Source organism: Centroberyx affinis, unplaced genomic scaffold (genome assembly GCF_046629955.1).
Source record: "Centroberyx affinis isolate AG114_WGS23_722 - 3 ecotype Tasmania unplaced genomic scaffold, CSIRO-AGI_Caff_v1 ptg000400l_1, whole genome shotgun sequence".
In the NCBI taxonomy this organism is placed as follows: Eukaryota; Metazoa; Chordata; class Actinopteri; order Beryciformes; family Berycidae; genus Centroberyx; species Centroberyx affinis.
The window spans coordinates 144,163-171,533 of NW_027279068.1; the positions used below are offsets into that span (position 1 = coordinate 144,163).

At 44.9% G+C, this 27,371-nt stretch overlaps 1 protein-coding gene across 1 annotated transcript in view; it reads left to right on the top strand.

The window, feature by feature from the left end:
- lrp8 (low density lipoprotein receptor-related protein 8, apolipoprotein e receptor) overlaps positions 1–27,371 on the top strand; it is a 65,037-nt gene that overhangs the window by 29,169 nt on the left and 8,497 nt on the right. The window contains exons 4-12 of the mRNA XM_071516406.1: positions 2,384–2,512; positions 11,189–11,578; positions 14,217–14,339; positions 15,387–15,509; positions 19,097–19,216; positions 20,941–21,066; positions 23,663–23,834; positions 25,871–26,098; positions 27,209–27,327. Of these exons, the coding sequence (XP_071372507.1) occupies positions 2,384–2,512; positions 11,189–11,578; positions 14,217–14,339; positions 15,387–15,509; positions 19,097–19,216; positions 20,941–21,066; positions 23,663–23,834; positions 25,871–26,098; positions 27,209–27,327 (1,530 nt within the window). The remainder of the gene's footprint in view (positions 1–2,383; positions 2,513–11,188; positions 11,579–14,216; positions 14,340–15,386; positions 15,510–19,096; positions 19,217–20,940; positions 21,067–23,662; positions 23,835–25,870; positions 26,099–27,208; positions 27,328–27,371) is intronic.

Here is a 27,371-nt window from a genome sequence, read left to right on the forward strand (position 1 = left end):
CTTGGTTCCCTTGTTTGCGGTGGGGAGGGATTGAGTGCACGCTTCATCAAAGAGTCATCAGTTAAAAGGATAGGACAGCTCTCTCTCGGCACAGTGGATTCAGATTCTGCTCCAGCCCTCGCTTTGCCTCCCTCCCCCCCCTCCGCGTCTCCCTCCACTTGCTATATGGACGGCTTTGATTTTGCTTAAGGATAAGAATCTGAAAGGTCATTCAGCAGTTCATCTCTTCATCCTTCTTTTCCCCCTTCTATCTTGCTCTGCTTGGCATGGCTCCCTTCTCATGGATTCCTTTTTTTTCTGAGGCTCTCCCTCTCTGTTTCTCTTTCCGCCGCTCCGTTCTCTCTCTCTCTCTCTCTCTCTCTCTCTCTCTCTCTCTTGCCCTTCTCCTCCCTTCCTCTCGGCTTTTGTTTTTTTCCGCTAAGTTCTCTTTGGACCTACACATCAGTCTGAATTCAGCTAGAGAATCTGTTATTTCTTTTCTAAAGGATTCCACCTCCTTTCCTCCTTTCATCTGTTCTCAGCCATTTCTCCTTCATTTCCTTCCAGACCAGCCCGTCTTGTCTTTTTCCTCTCACTCCTCAGACATGACTCAGTTTTAATCATTCACTTTGGTTACTCCGTGATCGTCCCTCCCCGTCTTTAGTTTCCTCCGTCTTCATTCCCTTCCTCTCTCTGATTTGAGTCCTTCCTCTGCAATTTGATCAGCACTATAATTTGTGTGTCTGCGAAGTGATTTTCCTCAGGTCCATACTCAGCTAGCAGTGAATCTTGGCAGAACCGTGCAGCGTTCCCTGAGCCTGGGGTTCTCCAGCTTTAGACACGGCCCCTGTGCACTGCAGCGGACAGTGTGTTTTTTTCTGGGGTCGGGGCCCGGCTGCGTCAGCCATTCTCACCGCTCCGTCTCCCCAGCTGCCTCTCTTCCCACCCCTCTTCCATCACACCTTCAGGCTGCAGGAACACTCAAACACGCCTCGCCCGGGGCAGGAATGAAAGGTTGAAATGCCTCCCTACATTTAATACCTTTCTATACCTCTTACATCCCTTTGAGGCAGACGTCCACTGAAGCCGGTTACCTACGGTCTTATTGGGGTTTGTACATTCCCTTTGAACAATAAAGGAGACCATTACTCATTTTTATTTGAACTCCAAATGAGGTCCTCTACCATGTTTAATGTTGTTTAACTGTCTATCCAAGAACAAAGTACACAGAGTCTAATTCCTCTAATCCTCTCAAGGTGATTATAATTCTCTGAAGGCTTCTTTATTGTCTAACACAGTAAGATAAAAGGAGATAGTACAAAAATTGCAAAGCAACACCTCACACTCACACATTTTATCATCAGTGGATTTGACATTTACCACTCCACAAAATATGGATTTACACCATGATAAATTTGCATGACATTTCATCATTAGAGTCTGGAAATAAGGGTCAAAGAAGACAGCTAAAATGTACACTACAACAGAAGGGTTTTGTTGAAATTGTCACTGACATTAAAGCTGATTCAATTATTAAAATGTACAGTACAGTGAATTGACGTAATATGACTAAAAGGAATTCAATTTCAGCATAAGTGCCGTGTTGTAATGAATGCATTTGCATATGAACAGCTGTGTTTTGTTTAGAGAAGATGGCTTGGCAGAGTCTCCCCCCGTCTGGTCCAATTACCCACAATAAAATTTACACCTAACATTGCGGGTGACGGCATCAGAGATTCTGTTATAACCTCATAAATGATATTCATTATGGAGCTTGTTCCCATTCATCACGCTACAAATTATCCTCTCTCATGCCATTGCTTGTCAGATGTAACAGTGCTGCCGCAGTGAGCCGGCGCCTAAAAAACCCCAAGACCCTGGAAAATGAAAGTTCTGCATAGCCTCACCTTAATATGCAGTAGCAATGGAGGATGGTAATGCTCTAAAACATCAGATGAAAATATAAGACAAAGATAAATGATTTCTCTCGTAGGCAGATCCATTGATTTCGTTCTGGGGGGCTTAAGGCTGCACTGTAAGCAAAGATGCATAATTAACCACAGCATGCTCGGTACTAAACACAGTGTAATCTGGATCAAACCCACCCTGTGCCAACTAGAGCAGATTGGCAGGAAAAGGGGGAGCGGCCTGGGTTGTTCTTTTGCTATACGGCCAACTGCGCATTTGCTGTATTTCATGTTCTTTCTAGACGTCTTTTTAGAGCCGGTCCAGACAGAAAAATCAATTGGCCAGAGCGGCGGAGTTGGTTATGGATGGGCTTTAACTGTATCATGGGGGCGATAGAGCCCAACAGCGGCTTGCAGTTGCCGTTGCTGCGGTCGCTGTTTTTACGGGCTCACAGACGTACTGCATCAATCTCCCTATCTTTTATCTCTGCCCACAGGCAAACAGACGTGCCCTCCAGAGAAATTTGACTGCGGGGGCTCCACCAACAAGTGTGTCTCGTTGTCATGGAGATGCGACGGGGAGAAGGACTGCGAGAACGGGGCGGACGAGGAGGACTGCGTGTCCGGTGAGTTTGGGAGTCGGGAGACAGCTGTCAGCTTCTTTATTTGGAAACCCAGTGACACAGGAGCCATTCTGCCTGCTGTACTTCACTGTACCTCCATTTTAATTCTAGTGGTGGCCAGTGACAGAAGAACAAGAACGTCAGAACTGAACGAGTCTTGCAGTCGGTTGAATAAGGACATTTGTGAGAACTCAGATGCCTCCTTTTTTTTTATTTTTTTTTTACATTTTATGCGGTTTCATCTCGTCTGATCTCACTTATTTTCAAGAGGCTTAAGACATTAAAGTGTAGTAGGAGACACACTATCTAATTAACAAGATTTGAATTAAGATTTGATTTAAGCCAGTTGCGCTAGCGGAAAAAAAACAACAACTTTGCTATGGAATGATTTTTGGTGTTGAATATCAAATGCAAAAATCAGTTTTGGGGTAAAACAAACATGGGCTGCCTTTGTTGGTGTCTGTCAATACTCCTGCACCCCGAGTCCTTAGCCTATCTGCCGCAGTTTCAGGTCCATCAAAGATGACATCACCTCCTAAGCAGCCAATCAGACAACTCAGTCATGTGTATGTGCCACCCCCTTCACTCCCCCCCCCCCCCCCCCCCCCCCACCTCCCCCGCAATGACTACCCCTGCCCTACTTCTGAGGTGGCGTGAAGAATCGGCTTCTTCTTCTTCGCTCTCTCTCTCTCCCTCGCTCCTCCACGTTGGGAGAAATTGATTGAGGCAACAGAGCCGGAGGGGGTGTGATGTTTGGACTTTGAAGATTGTGCGGAGTGGCACGTGGCAGAAACTACACAGAGCCAGAGAAAAAAACATCTCCTTATTATCCTCATACATGTAGATAATGCTGTTAGTTTCCTCACGCATCTGCTCCCCTTCAGCTGTTTATTTGTGTGTGGGTGTAAAGATCGAGGTCTTGATGACATCTGATCAATTCGTGTTTATTTAATCAGAAAACACACAATTTTGCGGGGTCTTTTTAGAGGGGAAGTGAAATCTAATTGGCATAAAATGAAAACATGAATCTGAGAAAGGCGATTGGCTCGTTGAAGAGATCCTCGCCCTCTCCTGCATGCACATCTGGGAAGAAAACATATCTGAAAACAGAGTGAAATGTTTGAAGCACTTGCGATGCTAATCGTTTATCTTAGAGAGATGTCACTTGCAAGATACGTGAATCGTGTGCATTTCGCGCTTGTAATTTATTTTGCCGTTCTGCTACTTTTTATTCACTTTGCTATCTGCCACATCAGCCTGCAAGTACTCTCTTTCAGTGACTTCCAGTGTCAAAGTGGCCGCACACACTCACACCAGAGCAAGTGGAAGTGATTCCATCGACTTTAGATCTAATACCCTCTTAGCTTGGAGGGCTTTTCACCGCGCTGTCCATTGAGACCCGGTCTAGCCTGTGCTAATCCTTTTTGCATTCTAATGTCTGTATTGATGCGGCAGTCTAAGCCTCTCAGCGGTGACATGGGGGCAGGCAACCGGCTGCCAGCCACCCAGACAGAGGCCGAGCCCCCCCCCAGAGGTACACACCACTCAGCCTGACCAGCAGGCTGAAGTTGACCCCAACACTAGTGCGGCACGGCGCTAGGTAACACTGTTAATTTACCTACTTAGTGCTGCTCAGGCCAGCTTATCCGAACACTGACTGGGCCCAGTGCTGGCCTGAAAGATTATGTCTTTGGGATTCTTCCTGGAAAGAAATTTAATCAAGGACAAGAAGCTTTTAAATATAAGCTTACTATAGGTTAACCTCAAGGCATCCTGTATTGACTGGGGATCGTTCAGTGTTGCGTTTGTGGTCAGAAGAGTTGTAAGTGGAAAAATGGAGAGAATGCAATCTTAAAATAACCCAGGCTACTCAGTTCACACTATTTCAGCTGGGCAAGGATGATAATTGATTTCCTGCTGCCTTGTGTGTCAAAAACACTGCGTGTTATATTACTCTAATTACTAGCGGCCGAAGGCTTCAGATCTTTAATTCACAGAAATGAAGTGCGGCGAGGGAGGAGTGGTGGAAATTACCCATCGGTCTGGGCAAGTCTCAGTGCATCTGTTGCGTTGCTGGCTGGAGGCAGCGGGGGGATTCACTTCAAAGCAGTACCAACCTTGCTGTATGTTTGCATTTAGAGGGAGAAGATGACTGAACAGTGGTAAGAATACAATAGACGCCCCTTGAAATGCCTCTGCTCCGCACGGACACTCAGTCAGCTTGTTAGATGGGCAAACTGCTTGTGCGTGGTATAAAGAAAGACATGCTGATGCAGGATCAGTCTTAACAGATTAAGAATAAAACACTTTTATGAACAACCTATATTTTGCAAATGCATTCCCCTCACACCAGCATGGTCACTGCAGACAATTACTCACTAACAATGTGGGGGAGACACAAGGGAGAACGATCCGGTGGGATTTGAACCTAATTTGCATGTTAAATCACGTATATAGAGCCGAATGGACCATCAGATGTTGATGGAACGCTCCCTCTGTAAACAATTGCTGCCACAATGCACTTTCTGTCATGTCCAGTAAAACCTTCATTGCAGCATCAACATTTGATGAGATCAAAGTCACAATGGCTGACATGAGTTTTTTCCCCGATTAACGCTGATACTTCACCATCTTTTCTGTGTGTAGCTGGTCATTCATCGCTGAACGCAAGAGAACAATTGTTTTTGAGACCAGAGCTGAGTGAAACAGTATATGCTAATAACTGTTAGTGTTTGTTCTAAGCCAGTGGTTCTCAAAGTGGGGTCTGGGTACCCCCAGGGGTCCTTGAGGGGGTTCCAGGGGGTCCCCAGCAAAAAGGGGAACAATTTATTTTCACTATAATTCCATCCATAAGTAACACAATGACATGCATGTATGACTATTTTGGTCATGGGTTTCATACACTTTTTGTAATAAAACATCTGAAAGCAAAAATCTTATCAGATGGGGGACCCTGGGACAAAATCTTATCAAATGGGGGTCCGTGGTCTAATTTGTGTCAGTTTAGGGGTCCTTGATGTGAAAAAGTTTGAGAACCACTGTTCTAAGCTACTTGGAGTACCAGATGGGTGGGGTTTACCACATCAGCGCAGTTCCGATGGTGTTAGGGGAGTTGTCAACCAAAGAAAATAAATTGACTTTCAAATACTTTCCTCTAATTGATTAACTTACTGGCACTCATTGTACTATGTGGAAAGCCCCATTCATTCTGTACTCGGTTTAAAAAAACTCCATGCTTGTCTTCCCTGCAACACTCATCGCTCATTGTCTCTGTGACACTCAGCACTCATCTCTGCTAAATACGAGCCTGCTTTTGTTTTGTTTCTGCTTGATGCTTTTCTGAGCACGCTCTGAAAGTCCACGTCCCAAAGTGGATGGGGCTCGAACTTAATCCTGCTTATAATTCGGACTCGCTGTATTTACCCCCAGAGACGACTCCTGCTGGAGAGGCTGCGCTCCCGACACTGACTCAGTTGGAACGCGTCCAGTTAAGCCCAGTGTGCTCTCCCATTAGTAGAAATTAGCAGAGCGCATTACCCGCCGCAGACTTGAAAAAGTAAATCTTGTAGAGGCATCCTGCTAATTGAGTCATCCACATGTTGAATTATGTATTAAGTAGAATCTAGCCTCTCACCAGAGAAAGCTCCTCCTGATTAACATTACATTAAGCAGCAGAGGCTGCAAAAGAAAAGTTGAGCTGTGTGTGTGTGTGTACTCAACTCCCAGTGATGTGGAGCGTAATGTGCACTTACTCACCGGGCATCTCTCTGGAGCGCGGCTGTCTGCTGGGATCTGCTGCAAGGCTGAGGAGAGGCTCTGGAATGGTGTGTTTTTTTATGTGTGTGTGTGTGTGTGTGTGTGTGTGTGTGTGTCTGCACTGCACGGCAGAAGAATTAGAGGCTTCTCGTAATCATCAGTTGCCCTCTTGACGACACTCGAGTACAGTATTTCTGTGTGTGTATGTGTGTGTTGGTTACATTCTGCTCGTTTCCTCAATTCATCTTTAAAGCCACTTGTATGGTGTCCGGTGTACAGTGACTCTGTTTTCCCTCACAGCTGTGAAAGCACCGCTGTCCCTGTAGTGAAACTGAACTGGCAGATACCGTGCATCCCCCAATGATGAAGCTCTCAGGCAGCACCGTTTCACACGACTCAAGTGCTCCCACAGACGCAATTTCCTTCCCAATTTCATTCCGCTAATCAAAATATTAGGATTTCTGGGGCTGCTATCTAGACTGGGTTTCCATTTAGCTAAATATTTTGCCTCACTCATGATTCAGCATGCACTGCGCGTCTCCTTTGCCCTTCCCCGCCGGCCCTCCGCTGGTAGCTTGCCTTCTCAGTCAATAATGATATCAGAGGTAAGGTAAAAAAAAACTCCCTCCCCCCCGTCTCCCGACTCGTCCTCTATTATCTGCTCTCCATTGATACTGCAGGAGGACAGTGTGTCTCTTCTCCATCACGGCTCTGTTGACTCTGTAAATGTGTGTGGCAGCACGGGAAAGGTCAGCCATTCAGCTGTTTCCCTGGTGAGGCGCGGTGACCTGTCTGAACTGTCAGTCAGTGGGAGTGTGTGTGTCTGTGTGTGTTTCTCTGTCTGTCTTGTGTGCATGCATGTGTCTGTCCATATGTTTGTGTGTGTGTGTGTGTGTGTGTGTGTGTGTGTGTGTGTGTGTCCCAGTGACCTTCCTGCAGTGGAGCAAGGCTGCGGCTGCAGTGAACCCCTGAGTCCATATCTATGAATATCTATGAGCCAGCCAAGCAGTCGTTTAGCTACACAGACACTGATTGATATGCACAGAGGTATCGGGGGTGTGGCGATAAAACGACTCAGGAAATGACTCTGCTCAGACACATGCTCACACACACTCTGGATCTCTTTCTTTTTTTTATCTCCTTTTTCCTCTTTTTTATCAACTCTTAATCCCTCTTTCTCTCCCTCCATACTCACAATTTTGTCGCTTTCGCACTTTATTCTCTCTCTCCGTTGTGCATTCTGACTCACCACACACACACACACCCACACACACACACACACATATACATACACACACACATCAGCTGTAAGATTAATGTGTCTGGAGTGACCAGTCATGCCTCTCCTCTACCTCTGAGCCAGTGGTTGCCGCCGGCAACCATCTCCTCTCATCAAAGCAGCCAGAGAGAGAGAGAACTGGGTCGCACCGCCAGCTTCTGGTTGGCTGACTGGCCATTATTTCAAAATACCTTTGACTGCTCTATGCAAAAGCTGATACAGTGGTAGTCATGGTAGAGGTCTTCCCACCCAAGGAATCTAGAAACAAGGAAGAGACAATATATCACTGTGCTGTGTGAGCGTATGTGCTGGCCAAATGCAAAAGTTCTCAGTTCATTCAGCATAGAGGTGAGGGAGCTGAGTTTTTGTTCATTTAGAAAATGGCTTACTAACTGGTTCCTGTATTTTCTAAGGCTGTGTTGTTAAATGTCTGTGTTGTTATTTTTTAGCGTATAGTCAGCAGGCAAAAGTTGTGTTTTCCTTAAATAATAGCAAGAATAAAGATAGCCTCTATGTCTAAATAGTGTACTACAAAAATAAATGAGTCCTTGTTAGTGATAAAAAGTAGCAATAAACTGGATACACTAATAACAGATTGATAAACATGATCAACAAGCATGGCCAATTTCAAAATGCACTTCAAGATTTTTATATGAACCCATAAAAATCTCCCATGTGATTGCATCAGATGATGTTATTTGCTAATTTGCATATAGTGACATGAGCTGTACCAATTCCAGGGTGTTTCATCAAGGTATCAGCTAAAATGAATGTTAAAATGAATGAATGTTTGTTTTGGCCAATCAGAGTGCAGGTCTGCATGGTGGAGCTGATTTCCCACTACAAAATCAGCTCACCACGAAACTGCAACAGCAAAACCTGTGAAACTGAATTGAGGACTTAAAGACTGCATTTAACAGTATTCAGTGACTTTTAAGGCCTTGAATAGGCCTATAGGTAATCAAACTCAAGACATTTTAAGACCTTTTCAGACTTAACACCCTGTATTTGTTGCCAAGTGTTTTGGGACGCAGCAGTATTTTCCCCATGGGCTGAAAAACTAGCTGTTTGTCTTTTGAGAAATAATGCTGTGGTGAGAAAAGTTGCTAAATCTAGTCAAGTTGGCTACAGTCGCTGTTTTTTGCCAAGCGAGCAGCACAGTCAGAACTCGCACTGTTTCTTCTGCTTAACAAACTATTGAGTTGTGTCACTTCAGCTCTCCCTCCACTGGCCGGATGGCGGCATTGCGGCGAAAGTCAACTGATGCAAAGTGCCGTTTCGTTCCAGTTTGTTTTTCAGCTCCTTGTTTTTTCACTTTGGTTCTAAAGGAGAAAGCTCTTGCTGCTGACAAACATTTCCCTTTGCCGAGAAAACCTTTGACTTGTAGACTCTAGAAACATCTAATCTAAAATCATCATCTTAAAAACTGACGGACATGCACAACATCATCGCCAGACAGTCTCTGGGCTCAAAGTCAAATCTCGCTCAGACGCCTTCGTTCATTTACTCAGTCCCCCCATCGGAAAACAAAGTCTCTCTCCAGTGTAACCAGGCCGCTCATGTACATTACTAATGGTCTTCCCCTTGTGTAATAATGTGCATGTCTATTGAATCTCCTTAATAATTTAGTGGCAGATTAGTATGGAGTGAGGGTAGAGGCATAGCGGGGCATGTAGTTATAAAACACATCGGATTCAGATGGAACTTGGTTAATATTAATGAAGATAAAGCCTTTCACTGAATGTACAACACTTGTTTTTGTTTCAGCTGCTTTTCCTGTGCTGGTGGAGAAGTACATTTGGTTCTGTGCTCCCAGAGAAATGAATTAAACACTTATGTGCACAGTGGGAAAAAAATACAGGTTGAATTCAACATAGAGTTTAATTAGGACGATCTATCTCATGTGGAACCAGTTTAAAGTTAAAGTGAAGTTTATTTTCCTATGATTTTCTATTTTACCATGCTACTTTATTTCCCTCTTTTCTGTGTGCTTTTGATATGGAAGCTTTTAACAGCCCACTGAGGACAACCACTCAGCCTATAATGGTTCAGTTCAAACTGTTCAAAACAGCTCACTCTGTATCATTTTCAATACACATCCCTGTTTTGATCTCACACATCTGTAAAAACCTCACATTTTGTCCATCCAGATTTTTTCCATTTTGGTACTGACAACTGAATAAAACGTTGCATGACTCCAGGACCAAAACACACCACTGAAACTGCATTACAAAACGTCAAAAACGGATGTGCAAAATGGGGAAAAAACAAAACCGTGCGTTTTTCGCAGTTCCTGAAAAGCTGATATTTGAGAGATGTGCCATTGAAAATATGTTACCCCTTTTAAAATGTGCCTATTCCATATAAAAGGTTTAAAATGCCAACTGTTTCCCGTAGCTGGCCACATAAAGCCAAGGGCAATGGTGTCAGAGCTGAACTCCCTGTGGTTCATATGAATATCAAATGCTGCTTCTCCCAGTGCGGGCCTCTCTGCAGCGAGGCTCACACTGGGAACCCTAACCCTCCTCACAGCCTGGGTGCTATTGGCCAGGCTGAGAAAGGTAGAGAGACATAGAGAAGGTAGGGAGAGAGCGAGAGATGAGAGAAAGAGAGATGAGACAGAGAGAGAGAGCAAGATTTGTTCATGATGAACTGTATAGTGGTCAAAGTGCTCGTACTAGCATATAGATATATCCAATCTCACTTTGTTGCTCACAGACAGGAGAAAACAAACAAGCCAGAGAGAGAGAGAGAGAAAGAGAGAGAGAGTGTTTTGAGAGAGGGAGAGATACCTTGACAGAAGGAACAGAGGGACAGGTGGACTGCTGAGAGAGGTCTATTATCTTCCTCTCCACAGGAGAGGAACCCTCTCACCATCTCCTTGTGATAACCAACATCACCCCCCCCTCCCTCCTCCTCCTCCTCTCCAGCCCTCTTTTTTCTCTCCTCGCTGGCTGTAATACCAATATCACCTCTCGGCATAGCTACGACTATATCACTGCTGTTTCAAACTCAGTCTCTCTCTCTCTCTCTCTCTCTCTCTCTCTCTCTCTCTCTCTCTCTCTCTTTGACGCTTATTTATTTTCGACTTGAGTCACCTGAATGCAATTTCTCCCCGCCCGTCTCTCTCTTCCTCTCCTCTGCCTACAGCTGTAGCCATTGTTGAAGCCCCATGTTTTATTTCAGGCACCGCAGGCAAAAAGTAAATGAACCCCCTCTGCTCTGAGAGGGACTCTTTGTGAAATGTAAATTCTGCTTTATTTTGAGCAGTCAGAATCTGGTCAGGTATAGCTACTCATTCGAGAGGCATAAGTAATGACTTAAAACACACCTATTCAGCTGTACTTTTCAGCATTAGGGAGAGAATAGGCAGCAGTAGATGCAAGATAAATGCAAGATGGTGAACTTCAATGGCTGCCTCTGTCTCCTCACCACCCCCCTCCCTGCTTTGTCTTTTGGCAAAACACAAGACACAGGACCTCATTTGCTTTGGAGGCTTCTTTCTGGATTAGTCTAATTATTTCGGAGTAAAACTCCAAATTCCTTCATCATAATTACGTACTGGAAGAAAAGATCGCTCGGTTTCTGGGTCACTCGAGTTACTCTGCTCGGGTTTTCTTCTTCTGTCTTTTCTCGCCCTCCAGACGCCAAGGCCTGCCCGAGCGGCGAGTTCATGTGCGGCAACCGCAAGTGCCTGGCCGCCGTGTACGTGTGCGACGGGGACGACGACTGCGGCGACGGCAGCGACGAGCTCAAGTGCTCCGGCCCGCTGACCTGCGGGCCCGACCACCTGCGCTGCAACACGTCCGAGTGCGTGCCGCTCATGTGGAGCTGCGACGGGGACCCCGACTGCTCCGACGGCTCGGACGAGGGGCCCGAGCGCTGCGGCGGCGACGGCGTCCCGTACCCGCCGAGCCGCCGGGCCAACTGCACCGCCGGGGAGTTCCGCTGCGCCAACGGGGAGTGCGTGCGCCTGGCCTGGAAGTGCGACGGAGACCCCGACTGCAAGGACAAGTCGGACGAGTCTGACTGCCGTGAGTCTCTCTACCTGGATGAATGATGATGTCTTTCTCTCTCTCTCTCTCTCTCTCTCTCTCTCTCTCTCTCTCTCTCTCTCTCTCTCTCTCTCTCTCTCTGTCTGTCTACCTCTCTCTCTCTCTCTCTTTCTCTGCATCTCCTTGTCTCACTCTTCTTATGCCTTTCTATATCTGTATCTTTTTCTCTCTTCTTGTTTTGCAAGAACCTATCCATGTTCTTGTTTGCAGTGGGCAATTTGTTAAAACTGTACTTTCCATCTCATTTAAATCTAAAAGATGATGTTATCTTAGATATTTATGGTAGATATTGCTGACAGAGCGGATTGAGTGAATAATTTATACACAATGGAAGGATACCATCCACCTAAATCCCCCTGCTCCCCGTGCTAGTGCAAGCACTTCAGCTGCAGCTGCAGCCCATCCATACGCCTGCTGTCAGCATCTCATGCATTACACCTGTATCAATATTTTAACCAGCGGCAAATACACTTTTCACACTTGTCATTCCTATCTCCTCCAAAGGCAGCTTCAGACCAGTGCAATCAAATTGCGGCTTGCAAACATATTTAGAAGAACATTATCTCTGTGTGTACATTCTGACAAGGTGTTACATGTGATTGCTTGGGGATCGGAGAGTGGGAAAAAAAAAATCACAACAAACAATATTTCCTTCCTCTTCTGAGGCGTTACTTTGTCACTTAGCACATTTCCACTCTGCTGGGCGTTGGGGCAGTTTACTTTCTGAATGTGTCTGGTAAAGAATGTGTTTCAGCTGATAAACACCGTGTGAAGATGGGGGCTTGTGATAAAACAGGTTTTCCTATTAGCTGGTAGCAGAGAGGGGAGCCCTCAGGCCCTTGTCCCACTAAGCCAGAGTGTGAAGCCCAGATAGTCCCGCTATTCATTATCAAGATGTGCGGCTCGCACATCAAACCCACCGCTCTGCCTCTGTGGTGTCATAGGCAGCGCTTAGCAGAGATTGATGTTTTGTTAGCCAACTGGATACCTGCATTAAAAGAGAGGCCTGGAGTCGGTTAGAGGCGCAAGCTAACAATTGTCCAGCGGTTGCTAGGCAACCCATTAGTGTCCTTTAGAGCCCTGTTTAAAAGCCCTTGAAAAACAGCCTTGATGCGTGGAGAAAGCCTTGGAAGGGAAGGAAGCTGGTTTTTTTTTATTTCACTGTGAGACCTCACACTGTCTGATAAAAGCGGCTCTGTGAACCAGGCTCTTTCTGACCCAAGCTATTCACCTCATGTTCCTTGGCAGCATTGCTTCTGATTATGTAAGCGCTTTGGTTGCAGTTGTTGTCAGGTAGTGAGCTGAGCAAATATCCACTGTTGCCTGTGGAAGCAAGATCTTTTTTTTTAAGTATAATTTTTTTTGTTTTTCTTTATTAGACAGTCATAGTAGAGAGAGACAGGAAAGACAGGGCAGAGAGAGGGGCTGATATGACACGGATTTGAACCCATGCCATTGCAACAAGGACATAGCCCTAATGGTACATGCACTACCGGTTGAGCCACCGGTTCCCTCTGGTGCTGTAACAACACACTGTGGAGATACTGGTAGGAATCAGTGGCCTTTTTAAGGAGAGGGGGCAGGTCACTCACCTTTGGTATTTATATTCTTCATTTAGATGGTGCAGCAGGAGAGTAGTGAGGCAGACAGAGGAGAGGAGACACAGGAGAGAAAGCTCTGATGAGATTTGTCCCAAGGCCACATGTTTCCAGAGGCCAGGGACTTTGTTTTTGGGGGCACTGTCTGCTCCAAATAGTTTGAATTTGTCCCCAGCAGTTATTTCTGTCTGTCTTGTCATGCCATCTACCCAGACACTATTCCTTGATGTGGTGTAGTTACACTATCTGACCATTGCATTGTAGACATTGTATGCTCCCATGTGTCCAACCCTTTTATTTATTCACTACATTCACACACGCTCATGCCCATGTGGGTGTCATGCCCGGTTGCTTTGCCGTAAAAATGAAAACATCAGTTTTCTGCCAGCTTGTCAGCTGAAAACACACAATGGGCATGGCTGTGGTTCATTAAGACCTTATCACCTCCACTCTGAGAGTATATGAGAGAGTGTGTGTCTCTGCATGGAGCACTAGGTTATTGGCGTAATCAGATCTGTAGATTGATCTTGCAGATGCGGTGCAACGCTCTGTAGAGAAGATAATGACTGTGGTTGTGTGTGTGTGTGTGTGTGTGTGTGTGCGTGCGTGTGTGTCTGAGGCGTTGTGCTGCGGCAGCCCCGTCTCCATTACACTCCCTCTGTCCTGCTCATCTTCTGATAACACTAAATCATATCCCCCTCAGCCATATATATTGCTTTTTAGTGTGGTTTGGAAAGGAGTTTCATGAGCATACAGGGCCCCATTGATGAAAAGCTTGTCTGTGCCCGGGATATTAATGAAATTGGGGGTGGCTCCATGTGGCCCGCATCTTGGCGTTAGGATATTGAAAATCATTCATCACACGCCCATGGGTTAACTGCCGCTGCCCTAGGCAGCACCAAACGCCTGCAATGGATTGATTACAGTGTGTAAATGTGTGTATAGGACAAGGGAATGTTATTGTGGGCACCGCCTTAAATGTTTTTGCGTCCAACTTAATGTGTGTGTGTGTCCCGCAGCCCTGCTGACGTGTCGTCCTGACGAGTTCCAGTGTGGCGACGGTTCCTGCATCCATGGCACCAAGCAGTGTAACAAGGTGCACGACTGTCCCGACCACAGCGACGAAGCCGGCTGTGTCAACGGTGGGTTCAGCTGTCATGTCCGCCTGCGTGTCGCCCTCCTCTCTGACTGTTCACTTGTCTGGTTTTATTCATGTGTGTCTGGTTGAATCTGTCTTTTTCCCCCATTTGTTGTTCTGTCTGTCTCAGTATCTATATCTGATTCTGCATCTCTCTGCCTCTGCATGTCTACCTATGTAACAAAGTTGATGTCATCTGCCCCTGTAACTCACTTCTGAATTGAAATACCCCTTTTTTTGCCATTTGAAATGACACTGTTTCAAACAGTAGGCGGTTTGTATTAGGGAGCGAGGGGTTTCAGGCTAAGTGACCTGGCAGTGACCAGTGACTATTGAGTTACGGTGGTGCTGTGACTCGTGTAATACGGTTAACGCCAGCTTTCCAGCTATAGTTGCTGTGGATGCATTGTGAATTTCGAAAGGCGAGTGTAACATGGCTGATACAAAGGTGATGCAACCAGCTATTTGTATGCCTGTCTGTTCTATCTCCCACTCTCGACCTCATGTTAACTTCCTTCAGTCGTTCTCTACTTGAGTCTATTCCGGCTTGAGATTGTGCTCAAACGCTAAGAAAATCAATGGATAGAAAAATACCACCGTAACTTCCTTAAAAGTAACCCATGTGGGATTTTCTTAACATAGATCATTGTCTAATGCATTGCTGTAATGACCATTGGTGTTATGTTTTATAGATCCACGCCGCTGCTTTTTGCGGGCCGATTTCATTATTTCTCTCGCTTCTGCTCCTAATGCATAATTTACCAGTGTACCGGAAATCATTTCGTGGGAAATTGAGCCCAGGAACTGTGAAACTGGTCCAAATTAAAGTGCAATATAATCACACTGGGCTTTTTCTTTTTGTGATACGACATGAATATGTGAGTGGTCAGTAATTCTCGCCATCACTCTTCATGTGAGCGTTCGGTAATTCGGTGTGCCATGAAATCCTGTGAAGCAATTACTGAACTCGACTCGTGTGAGTCAGTTTGCGAGGGTCCATGCAAATAAATGTACAGATAGTTTATGATCTGTCTTCTGCTTCCCATCGCAGCCACCAGATGCGAGGGGCCGCTGAAGTTTCTGTGCAAGAACGGGGAGTGTATTGACAGCGCCAAGGTGTGTGACTCTGTCAAGGACTGCAAGGACCGCTCAGATGAGCCCAAGAAAGAGTGCGGTAAGACGACTCTTCTTACACACATGCACACACACACACACACACACACACACACACACACACACACGCTCATCTTGATAGTGCTCGTCCCCAAGACACTCTCTGTTACAGACTCCCTCATCTGTGACAGCCAAAGCGTCTTTCACCTATTTCCCAAAAAGCTCTTTTGACCCATAAAGCTCACTTTGACTCAAATAAGGTTTATTGATTGTAGTCTGTCTGGTCTGTTTATCGGTAAAAGCTTTTTCTTCTCCTCTCCTGGTGCTTTAAAATGAGAGAAAACCTGCCTCGCTCCGCTGTGAAATTACAGAATCATTTGTTGCTGTGTGTCGGTGCAGCTTTTCTCTCCGTCCTGTGCAACGGGAGAGCATGTACACATCTTCTGTAAGTGGATTCAAGCACTTAATGTAGCGACGTAATCATGTTTGCCATAACATAATGCGACTACCTCCCTCCTATTACACCGTGCATTTCAAAGGCTTTGGAGGCTGACTCAAATTAGAAGCAGCCTCCGTTGATCAGAACAAGAGCCTGCATGCGCTAATTACCATCAAAGGCTAGAAACTGACTTCTTCTTCTCTCTCTCTCTCTCTCTCTCTCTCTCTCTCTCTCTCTCTCTCTCTCTCTCTCTCTCCTCTCTCTGTATCTTCATCTCTTAATCTCCCTTCGACCCTGAGTGGGTATGAGAGAGCTCTCTGAGTGCGGACAAAAGGCAAAGTTTATCATTATTAATTCCCCTCTTTATGATGGAGCTCAGTCAGAAAGTGGGTGACATAAGAGACGAGGAGACAGGCAGACAGATAAAGAGAGAGTGTGTCTGGCCTCTGCTCTTCTTAGAGTCCCAAAAGCACGTCAGTAACACACACACACACACACACAGGCGCTTACACAGTCACATATTTTTTCTGAGGAACATACACACCTAAACCCCAGTGGCAGATGAGTAGAGAAAGGGAAAGAAGAGGAGGAAGGAGGGGGCAGCTGGCAGAGTCGACTGACCTCGGCCGGGGGAAGGAAATTACGAGACCGAAGCAGGAATTCCAAGGAGAGATTCTCCTCCTCCTTCTCCCGCTGTCTTCCTCTTCTCCCTCCATCTCCCCCTCCCTCCTTCGACTCAGGTCTTGTTTTCAGCTCATTAAGAGCGTGTCCACAGACACCCAGCTCATCGCTCTGCTCACTCAACCCTTTCCTCGCAAGATGTTCCCTGGGCTGAGCAAGCGCCACAAAACGCACACCATCCCAAAAACAAATACACACTCAAGACAACAACAACACACACACACACGCTCGTACGTGCACAGGCATGCACACACACACACACCAAAACACTTATATATAGACAGTCAATGGGATTGCATTTACCGCATCAGCCTTACGTCAGAGAAAATAAAGGCAATGTATTTCTTGCGGCGCTCAAGCGAGTGTTTTTATGGGTTTCCCATCTCATTAGAAACGAACGGCATATTATCCCAGTATTGACTGAGCGTCGTATCATCGCGCTGCACACCATTCATTTCTTAACACCGCGCCATTGCTTTTCAACCCCGAGAAGAAGGGGCGAAAATAGGCGGTGCATTAGCGAGGTGAACAGAGAGTGAGAGAGAGAGATGGAGAGGGTTGAGAGAGAAGCGTTATGTTCGTTCGCCCGTGGGAATGAAGAAGTGACCTCTAAATCATGCCTGTCCTTGGAAGCTGTCTGCAAAGCTGTTAGTGTTTTTCACACAAGTTCCTCTCCTGGGGCGTCTTTTTTTTTTTTTTTACCCAGCCAGTCACTTTCAAAACATGGGAACGGGGCCTTAAACAAAACTAAGCCTTCCCTCTAATTCTTCTGTCTGCAGTTAATTCTGAACTGACAAGAAGGGAACAGTGGAAGCGAGCGTGAGTGGCAGCCTGCTGTCACCCATCCAGCCGAATTAGAGAGGGGAGTTTAATGCTGCCGGCTGCAGAGGAAAGTCTGCTGGCGTTTATACAAAGTAGAGATGAATATTTCCCCATCTTCAATCAAACCCTGGAGTATCACCTCTCTCTCTCTCTCTCTCTCTCTCTCTCTCTCTCTCTCTCTCTCTCTCTCTCTCTCTCTCTCTCTCTCTCTCTCAGTAATCTTGGTTATAATTTGAAGAAAATAATGTAATAGTTGTGGAAGAAGAGCTAGATCTCACCCAGAACTTTCCTCAATGTACAAACAAGGAGCGCCAGATATTCATGAGCCGAGCAAATGTGAAAATGGAGACGATACGGAAGGCAGTTGTACTTTTTTAATGTGCACTTTGGATATTCACTTTGGAGCCGGTGTCTGCCTTGGTGGCAGCGCACCACACTGCGCTTTGTTTGAGGCCAACTGCTCTCACAGTCGCGCCTTCACTGACTGATGTATTTGTTGGAATATAAAGCTCATTGGCTATCGACAAACGTCTCGCACCGGATCGAGCAGGATACTGTTGACAGAATTAAATGTTCATTCTCTCGGTGCGAGGAGCGACATTTTCTTGCGGTGTTTCAGCCATTTGTCTCTTTATCGCGCCTCTCCAGTTGACGGCCGTTCATTGTGCAGTGACGCCTGATGCTGTTTGTTTAAAAAGCAACGCCTGTACACCATTGAATGAACTGTTGGAGAGGAAATTTTTTCTGGTGATCTTGCCTTTCACTCAGTTGGCTTACCTATTATTCATTTAGACAATGGGCTTTTTAAAAAAAAAAAAAACCCAAACATTGATAGAAAAGTGTGCCGGCGAGCTTTACAAATGATTCACAGGTCTCTCTCGATATCGCAATTTTATTCATTGCAGCAGTGCTAGATAGTGATAGTGCACGAGCACAATAAGAAAACTAATTTATTATGTGTGTGACGTTCAGTAACTGCAGTTGCCTGCTGGAGACAGTTTCATTCTCTGTACAGATATGTAGACGAGATTGAAAAATTTACCCTATAATTTCGATCAGTGGCGTTTGATTCTCCATTGTCATAAAGTTAAGATGAAACAGCGGCACAATCAAATCTATCTGTATTTATTTTGTGACAACCTTGTGCCACTTGGTTTGACCTAGTTTAGGGAAACCAGAGTGGCTGTGTTTTTACATCTTGTCTTTCTTCCGATTTTGAATGAATGCCTAAGTGCGTAGATTTAAGCAGTATGCGTGTTTAATTTCCTAGTAGCTGTCCTCGCTCCTGGGAGAGATCCTTGTGGGAAATCCCAGGATCCCAGTTCACAGCATTAATCCCCTAATACACACTTACTGCACACACCCCTGCACAGGGGCCTGGTTCCCTGTTTAAGGGCTTACTGTGTGTGTTGTTATGCATCTTTTTCTGATTCCTTTTCCCCTTTTGAGAACATCTGTTAAAGATTAAAAAAAAAGATGAAAGATAGTACAGAGAAGTAGAGATAAAATGAAGATTATGAGGATTATATCCATTATTTGCATCCTATGTGCTAGTCATATTTATATAAGTTTGATATAAATACCACTACTGCTCTACCTCCATCTTGGGTGTAACTTGACCTGTGAAGAATCAATCTCTATCACGGCTACTACCACCTCTCTGATTGGCTGCACCTGACTGTTGGCTCCTCCCCTCTCTCTGCCAGGGCTGAATGAGTGTATGATCAACAACGGCGGCTGTTCCCATGTCTGCATGGACCGACCAATCAGCTTCGAGTGCCAGTGTCCCACCGGCTACCAGCTGCTGGACAAGAAGACATGTGGCGGTGAGTATAAATACACAGGGCCTGATCTTACACCTGGTCTGGTCCAGTATTTTCCTGCTATTTAAAGGGTGCATTATTCAGATAGTAAGATGCCTCTCTCTCTCTCTCTCTCTCTCTCTTTCACAACCTTACCATGCAAAATAGAAAAATAGGATCATCTAGCCTACTATGAAAATTTGCACTTTACTTCGTTCCTGACATGTATTTTGTTGCCAAATTGCCATATGCTTTCACCATTACACAATGCCAAATGCCAAAAACTATGTGTCCCTGTCACCATTACGCAGTGCCAAATGTGCAACTAACATGTCCCGTTAACCATCATCACACATTGCCAATTGCTAAATACGCAACCTACAACCAAGAAGAACAACACAGTAAATATGTAAAAAGCACAGCCCAACAAAAAGTCATGAAAATAAACTGCAAAGGCATCTTACCTTCACCCGATGCACACACACATCACCATCGCGCACAAGCAGATCCGTTTCCTCAGCAGAAAACCGTTCGTTTCTCCAACTTGCCGAATCCACCATTTAAATAGCAATGCGCCAAGGTGCAAGCGCACCTGGCTCTTAAAGGGAATGGGAGATGACACTCTGATTGGCTGAGTTCATGTTACGCCCAAAACACACCTATGATTAATTAAGGGACTTAGTACAACCCCTTTGCGCCTTGCGCCTTACTTTGTGCCCACATTGTGTGTCATTTAACTAGCAATTTGGATTTGGACACGCCCTAAATGCTCTTGCACCATGCGCTTTAGACCATGCGCCATGGATCATTTAAATAGGGCCCACACACTTACTGTAATCCCATCTGTAGATAGATAGATAGATAGATAGATAGATAGATAGATAGGCTGGCTGCAAGTGTGAGTTTGTGTGTGTGTGTGTGTATTGCTTTGGGCAGCTCTCACCTCTCTAGCTATCCATCTCTGCTTAACGTGCCTAGCCTGCCAATCCCACAGTGGCAAACTCAACTCACAGTCAGACTGCACACACACACACACACACATACACACACACAATCTTACTTATGTCACTTTTGGGGTATTTACATAGACTTATATTCATTTCCTGGAGACTTACCCTAACCCTAACCCTAACCATAACCATAACCATAACCATAACCATAACCATAACCACTACTTGCCTAAACCTAACCCTAACCCTAACCTTAACCTAACCCTAACCTTAACCACTGACCCAAAAATCAGCTTTTTACCAATTGGGGACACGGCTTTTGTCCCCAATTGCACAAGCCGTCCCCATTCAACTGGTCTTAAGTTTGTGTCCCTGAAAGTGACTTAAGTCATACCACACACACACACACACACACACACACACAAAACCAATGTCCTTCACACCCTTCCCCATCCTTTTAGCACTCACATTTCCCCATCACACCCAAAGAAAAAGGCTGGTATCTGAGGAGGAGGACACACCCTGTGTTATGTTGTGCTGTTTTTTCCCTCCAGTTACACTGTTAACGACAGCGTTGCCATGACTATTTCTCCTGTAGTTACAGCCCTAAATATCCATATTTACTCATCCATTACAACCATTATTCTGCTTAAAAGCATTATTAGATTTACATTTTAGGAATTCAGCTGATGCTCTTATCCAGACCGACTCATGAGGGCGAATTAGTCACTGTCTGTCTTTCTCTGTTTCTCTCTCTCTCGGCTGATTGATAACCTCTCCCCCCTCTCCTCCCGGCAGACATTGACGAGTGTGAGAATCCTGACGCGTGCAGCCAGATCTGCATCAACTACAAGGGAGACTTTAAGTGCGAGTGCTACGAAGGCTATGAGATGGACCCAGTCACCAAGACCTGCAAGGCAGAGGGTGAGTCACAATGATAAACGCTCAACAGTGCAACCAAAAAAAACACAAAGGTGACATAGATGATAGGGTTTGAGTCAAGGGTCCTGAAAATGAAAGAGTGTGCAGCAGAGTTTTGTCAAAAGCTGGGTTAGGATCTTAAATGATTGTAGAGCATTTGGTGCTTTTTGCCTGGAAAACATACATGTTCCTGCAAAATAAGATAGGCTGAATAAAATATTTTGTGTTATTCATGACCTAAAAAAGCAAGATGCATTTTATTAACATAATGTACACAATAGCCTGCAAAATGTGTTTGGCTTGTAAGAAAAATTCACCCCAAGCAGAAGTTGGAAAACTGGTGTTGCAGATAACAAGCAACAATAACATTATCTCAGCGGTTTTGCCGCCTGATTATGGCAAACCTTTATTCTCACAGTTTTTGTGCTACAGTGTCAAAACTTCATGATCACAAACATCCTTCTCTCGTTAGTGTCTCATCATTATGTTGCACTTGTTTGCGTACTTAACGTAATTGCGTAATTACGACAACTAGCCAGCGTTACCGTGGCAACAGCTCGGTTTCTCCCGGGCCAAATGTGTCCTGCGATGTCCCGTGCCATTAGACTGTTTTATGACTGACAGATTGATGTGTTCAGCCATCCTGAACGCTTATAATTAGCAAGCGACTCTTCAGGGGCACCTGGCTGCGTCATCGCTGAAGCTAATTACATCAAATTTAATCTGGCCGCCTGTTAGGCTTGTTGACAACCGTCGTCAAAGTAGTAGAGAATAAAGTGAACTGCTAAGAGGCCAATTAATTTCCCTTGCCCTCCAACTAAGGCCGAAAGCTATTAGCAAGAGGATTAGTAGGAGAGGCCAGTTTTTATGTTTACACTTCATTTCCCCCCAAAAAATGTTCATTTTTTAATTGGCAGGAAAGAGTGAGTCGAACTTAATGTGGTGATTTGGTCCCCGTGGCTGTCAACTGCTGTGATTTCATTTCCCTCAATTAAACTGAGCTCATATCATCCACAAAGGCTCAGAGCATGCATGTGTGTGTGTGTGTGTGTGTGTGTGTGGATTGTGTTTGCGCCTCTTGCTTCTGTGTAAGTTTGCGTGTGTGTGTGTGAGTACCCACAGTTTGTCTTACTATGGGTTTGTTGTGGCCAGAAGAGAACTGTGTCTGGCTGTGTCAAAAGCAGCGAACGCAGCGGAGACAGACTGCTTGCTTCTGAGGCAATGAAAACCACCGCCGCCGCCGTGACAGCCCATAAAACCAGCAGGGCACCATTTTCTCCTTTACAGGGGCTGGGAATGTTGTCACTGTAATGGCCAGTTTTTGAGAACACTTAGTCCTGGAAGGCGCTGTCACTGTGCAGACGCTGGACTGAGAGAGGAGAGAGAGTACAAGATCACAAAGAGACCGTGAATGAGACTGTTTGTGGAAAAGGAAACCGAGGCAAGCGAGCCGTTAATGAGAGATTTTCATATCTGCCTCTAGAGATAACGGGCTGCTGCCGCTACCCCATTACCATACTACTGTGTCAGAAAGAGACAGGCTCAATATAGATGTTACAAGACAAAGGTAGGGATGCAGCTGCTAGCCGGGGAGGTAAAACATTCCCTGCAGGCGCACGCTATTACTGTACCTGTTACCCACTTAGCTTCTCTCACTGTGAATTATATGGCAATAGACATGTGTGTAAGGCTTAGGATCATTCTGTTGAATTCTGGAAGTTGGAACTGGTTGCAGGTTGTTTATCTACTCTCAGTGGAAATCACTGCACAGTTAGTCTTTTTCTCTGTGATTGCGCCTGTGTGTGTGTGTGTGTGTGTGTGTGCACGCGTGTATTTAGCCCTCCTGCCTGTGTGTGTTGACAGCTTGTTGCTAACAGAAAGGCAGGCCGGCACCGAGGTACCTCTGATCTATATTTACAAGGAGAAGATAATAAGGAGCATACAGCTTAATGATGCACACAGCCACACTGATCAATACACCAACTATTCAGCAGTTTTTAATGAAGGATTATTGTCCCCGTACCCTTGTTGGGGGGAAATTGAGCTGTATCACACAAGCCGGCTTTGTTGTGTTATTTATCTGTTTTAAGTGATGACATTCAAAGTATCGACTGCGGTGCTACAGATGTATTTGCGGCAGCACATTAGACTGCTTTCTGACACCGTGCTGAAGCCTTATTACCGGGGATGAACGTCTACATCAATCCCTGACATGCAGCATTCCCCATCAGTGTCAACGCCTCTTGGATCCAACGCACAAACATTTTGATGCTGTGCTGAAATACCGATCCCTCAGGCTCATCATTGTCTCATTATCTTCTCTTTCTGGCAAATACTGCTGGGTGTTACATGAAATTGGACTGACTGATTAATTGATTGATTGCCTTAATCATTGACACAATTGTAGATTCAGCCATTATTTCCTATTAGATTCCAGTTGAATGTTAGAAAAGTTTACTCTGCAGGCTAAAGGATGAAATTGTTTTAAAATATAGAAGTTTTATAAATGTCTATCTTCAAATAGAAACAAGAGTATTCTAAATGAAAGTGCTCTATGCGCTCTGATTCTTCTTTATTCTGCTGTGTGTGTATCTCCTAGGGAAGAGCCCTTACCTGCTGTTCACCAACCGGCATGAGATCCGTCGCATCGACCCGGTGAAGAGGGACTACAGCCAGGTGGTGTCCACCCAGAAGAACGCCGTGGCCCTGGACCTGGACGTGGCCAACAACCGCGTCTTCTGGTGTGATCGCTACCACCGCAAAATCTACAGGTAAACTAGGAACAGAAACCTGAGCTGAGATTAGAAACCCGAGTTTAGATTAGAAACATGAGTTTAGATCAGAAACATGAGTTTAGATCAGAAACATGTAGATTAGAAACATGAGTTTAGATCAGAAACATGAGTTTAGATCAGAAACATGAGTTTAGATCAGAAACATGAGTTTAGATCAGAAACATGAGTTTAGATTAGAAACCCGAGTTTAGATTAGAATCTTGAGTTTAGATTAGAAGCCTGATTTTAGATTAGAAACCTGAACAATGGAATACCTGAGTTTAGTAATACATGGATGGATTCAGCAATAGAGGCTTTTAGTTTTATGCTGTGTTTCAGAGATGTTCAGAAAGTCAGAATTTCCAACTTACTACTACGACAAATGCAGTTGGAGCGCCCCTTCAAGTTGGAATTCCAAATAGGAAGCAACAATTCTCACCCAGAGGATTCAGAGATGCTGAACAGACAGCAGCATCTTCTCACTCATGGGAAATAATGACAAGAGGAAAAAACTAAAGTTGCACCAGTGTTATCCTTTAAGCATATAAATCTGAAAATTAAAGTTGCACTTAGAGTTGCTAACATTTTATGCTAACTAGTTAGCTTGAATAAGTTGCCAAATATCACTGACATTGGCTGTTGCATGGGGAACAGTACTGGGCAAAGAAAATCTTGCAGGTGTCCATGTTTCTTCCTTTTTTCCAAGCTGGACCACTGGAACACACAGAGGTTGAAACTACAACCGAACAGTTCCGATTTGAACAGAACGCAGTACGAGACCTAAATGTGATATCACTGACTTGATTTGTCAAATACTATCATGTCACACCGTATACTTTGGTGTGATGTCATTGTATTTGATACACATGGTGCATTGAGGATACACGTGTCCGGTGTTTTGCTCTTATTGACTTTTAATCCAGTGAACCCATGAGCAGCGGTGCTAAGGAACTTATCGTTTCAGATCAATTCTACCTTTCCCATTGCTAACCCAACTACCTTTTCTCCCTGGAGTGCGGTCTAATTGGAGCACTGTGTTCTCTTTATAAAATGGATGTTAAGAGAAAAGGTCTTTGGGGAGACTAAAATTGAAATCCCCTGTTCAGGAGGACAGCTGCTTGCCCCTCACCTCACACCTCTGCCGGGGCCAAATCATTAGCGAGCGGGGCCACCCCTGGGTGAGGCCTTGTCTATTCTGATAAGTGGTCCACCTAAGAGGGATGCTAACCCCCGGATGAACCTATTTAGTGGATGGCCCAAGGCTACAGCCCAGCAACCAGCCACATCCTCCACTCTGCTATCGCTTTACCTTTAGAATACACAACAGGGATAATGACGCATAATCTGTATTCAGTTATATTGCAATATGGATATTTAGTGGTCTGTGGGGTTTGGTCCGCTTATGCATGAGCCTCAATGTTGTTTTGATTCCCTGATTCAACTGCAGGTGTTCATTGATTCATTCTTTATTACACAGCTTTGTTCAGTATTAATTTTTGATTGGCCAATAAATGCATTCTGGGCTGTTTCACATCTAATCATATCACTCCACAGGCAAGAGGTTAGATTGATTTTGTTTATTTCTAATCAAATTTTTAAAAAAAAAAGCTGTCACACCTTGGTTACTGCAAACAAAGACTGGACTAACTGAGGTTAGAAACATTTTTCCAATATTGTGTCAATTTATTCTCAGAGCACGCGTTCTTGCTGGATTTGTTTACGTTTCTATGGTTACAGTCCTGCTGAAGTTTTTTTTTGGCGGAAGCTTGTAAATTACTTAAGCTTGTAGTAAAATAATTTTGAATCAATATTTTGTGTCAGTGATGAATGTGTTTGGTAAGCAGCCGTGTAATAAGCGGGATAATGTACGGGTTGTTATCGCAAAATAAGCCTCTTCTGGGCGATCAAGACCGCTCTGCATTGCATCGATATGTTGCGAGAATGACTAAACACTTCCTCCTCCCCCCCGTCCCCTACTCTCCCCTCCCCCGTTCTCTCCCATAATCCCTCACTCCCCCCTCCTCCCTCTCCAGTGCCTTCATCCACGAGGCCAGCGACCCGGCCCAGCAGGTGCCCCTGCTGGACTCCTCGCTGCAGTCCCCGGTGGGTCTGGCTCTGGACTGGCTGCAGCACAACCTGTACTGGACCGACTCCGGGGACAAGTCCATCTCCGTGGCCTCGGTGGACGGCGCCAAGAGGCGCGTCCTCATCAGCACCGAGCTCAGCGAGCCCCGAGCCATAGCGCTGGATCCCCACCACGGGTGAGGAGGATATGTGTTTGTCTGTGTGTGTGTGTGTGTGTGTGTGTGTGTGCATTTCTTTGTCCCAATACCAAATGGACACGAGCCCAGTCTCATTTACTTTTATATGCATTTTGTTTTTGACCAAAAAACACTTTTAATTCAGTAATAGAATATTTCAAACAAAATAAGGTCATTGACCTTATTCATTATGTATTTTAAAGCTAAATGTTATAAATATGAAAAAGATTAAAAAAAGATGTGCCTATTTTTCCATGGTGGTTCAGATATGGTAAATAAAAAGGTGGTTAAACAATGACCTCCACTCAGTCATCATCATAACACATTCTCTCCTGTAATATTGAGGGTGATGGTCAGTGGGACCCGGTCAGTGACCCCAGACCAGCGGTTGTTGAACCTTTTAATCCTGAGACCCAAATTGAATAAACTCAGTCTTCCTCTGGGGCCAGATCTAATGATAAATGTACCAGGACTCTTGTTACATGGAGACCCAGATGAAACAAGCCTCTGACCCATTTTGCGTCCTGACTCAGAGTTTTTAGAAATGCTGTCCTAGATGATCGCTCCTAATCTGGGAAGCGTTATGAATTCGTGCCACCGTGTGCTTGTGCAGCTTTTGTGTTCTGATGGTCCAAACCTAGATGAAAACAAACAAAAAAAAGTAATAAACTAAAATAAACAGGCATGCATACACTGAGGCATATATACAGTGAGATGTTCTGCACATTACAGGCCAGATTACAACTGCTCAACATAGATGTGTACACACAGAATGCTGAACTGTGATACCAAATGACCTTTTTTTCACATAAGAACTTCAAGTAATAAACATTTTTATTTAATTTATGTGTTTAATGTTTCTGGCAGCAGCTTTGTTTGGAATAAACAGAAAAAAAAACTGGGTAGTTAGCATGAGCAGCGATAGCCACCATGACTGAACAGACAAAGAAAAGAGAAACTCAAACTTCTTTTCACATTGCTTAAAACCTCTCATCACCCTTTGTAGAGTCCTGCCTCCCAGTCCTTAAACCATCACTGTACAGCACTATCCATTATGAACTCTCCCCAATACCTGAAGTGCATTTCTATGCTTTTTTTTGTCCCATCCAGCTTCATGTACTGGTCAGACTGGGGCACACAGGCCAAGATAGAGAAGGCTGGGATGAACGGAGTGGACCGACAGGTGCTGGTGGCTGACAACATTGAATGGCCCAATGGCATCACTCTGGGTAACAGCTGTTTCAACTCCTATCCTTACATCATATATTACACA